Source organism: Octodon degus, unplaced genomic scaffold (genome assembly GCF_000260255.1).
Source record: "Octodon degus isolate 3935 unplaced genomic scaffold, OctDeg1.0 scaffold00083, whole genome shotgun sequence".
Taxonomy (NCBI): Eukaryota; Metazoa; Chordata; class Mammalia; order Rodentia; family Octodontidae; genus Octodon; species Octodon degus.
In genome coordinates, this window is record NW_004524659.1 from 11,029,146 (window position 1) to 11,030,856 (window position 1,711).

The following is a 1,711-nucleotide window of genomic DNA, read 5'->3' on the forward strand; positions in this document are numbered from 1 at the left end:
TAAGTTCCGTTATTGAGTATTATAGGTGTGTAAACTCAGCAAAATATTCTAAGAGTCCAGTAGCCCATAATAGCATTGGGTCTTCTGTTTAACTGGCAATGTCAAAGAATGGTTTTAAAAGTCACAATAAATCACCATATCATTAGGCAGAAGAACCACCAGGTTCATCCGGAAAGCCAGCATGACAAGGTCCTCCAGCAGAATAGCCCAAGGGAACCAGCAGCTCCCTAACAGCTTCCCAATAGCTTCTCCAATCAGCTTCCCTAACAGCCTCCTCCTCCCTCCTTCCTCCTCCCCCTCCCCCTCCCCTCCCTCCTCCCTTCTCCTCCTCTTCCTCCTTCTCTTTCTGCCTCTTATGCTGCTGGCAACAACCCTCAGGTGGGCCTCCCACACCCAGCACCACGCTAGCTCCGTTCAGCTGGGTGTAACAAGTTGACCACCAGTTGGTAATCCACCGTACTGGCCCATTCTATTCTTGTATTCAAGCAATAACATATGGCCCTATACTTTTTCTTACATACTATATTATTATGGGCTTTTATTCTGAGCCATCTGTCTTCCAGGCTGGCCCTTGAAAAGGCTGGTGACATTAGGTAGAGTCTTACCCATAGTCTTGCAGGCATAGAAACCTCTACCAGGCAGAATGAAATGTTTTGAGAACGGGTGGGGTGAGGTGGGATGTCCCACTTCCTGATGTTCCTGCTTGAAGAATAGCCCTTACGCTATCCATGGTGAGCCGTCATGTGCCACCAAATGGCACCAAGATGCACTGGGGCAGAGGGCAGGGAAGACCCACCTGGCCTCAGGTGGTCTCTGCTGCTCCTCCGTGTGTGGCAGCTGCCCTTCGAGCCCCTTGTCAGCTCCACCACCCCCATCTGACCTGCCTCTTTCTCACAAAGCTCAACTGCAGAAATCCCTGGCCACTCCCACACCTGCAGATGGAAAGACTCGCTTTCCGCCTTCCCAGGCGGCCCCCAGGCGCAGGCGCCACACCAAGCCTGCGTAGACATTTTGTGCTTGGGAATAACTCTCCAGCGATCTCCAGTTCTGACAAAAGCAATAGACGTTTTAAGTCACTCAAGGCTAGGGCACGTTTACCTTTGAAGCAGATAGAATCCGTTTCTTGTCGTTACTAATAGCAACATCCATCACCCAGTCATTATGGCCCTGAAGAAAAATAAAAATTTAACAAGGACCCCCTAGAGAAAGTACCTTTATAAAAATAACAGAAACAAAGTTAGAATCAATGTTGCTTCCATTTAAGAGCAATAACTGTGCTTTCTGTTCCCTCAACATTTAGGGTAGATACATACTATAAAGATAGGTGATATATGTATATCGCAGTACTGTATATGTTTTTAAAAACACTTCTGTGGTGCTCAGAAGGATAGAAATAAAGGGTTATATCTGCATCGAGTCTCAAGCTTTTGTTTGCATTCTTTGTTGTAGAAAATGTCACCCAGAGGTCCCCCTAGTGAGGGGGCTTTTGGCTTCATATTAATGCACACCACTGTGACCCACAGTGCATGAGCGAATGGTGGGGGCTGGCGCGGCTTCATGGCATCTGGCCAGCAGCTCTGTCATCCTCTGGCCTCTCCCTTGTGCAGAGAGGAGGAAGGTGAGGCAACAGGCATGGTCGGAGGACAGGGAGCATGAGAGGTTACAGTGCCGCATATAATGAAAACAAATTCGAGGGTGCAGGAATAGAGAG

General features: G+C 48.3%; 1 protein-coding gene across 1 annotated transcript in view; it reads right to left on the bottom strand.

Annotated features, from left to right (window-relative positions):
* Positions 1-1,711, bottom strand: part of Wdr88 (WD repeat domain 88) — a 45,328-nt gene that overhangs the window by 12,848 nt on the left and 30,769 nt on the right. The window contains 1 exon segment of the mRNA XM_012515922.2: positions 1,099-1,167. Coding sequence (XP_012371376.1) covers positions 1,099-1,167 — 69 coding nt within the window.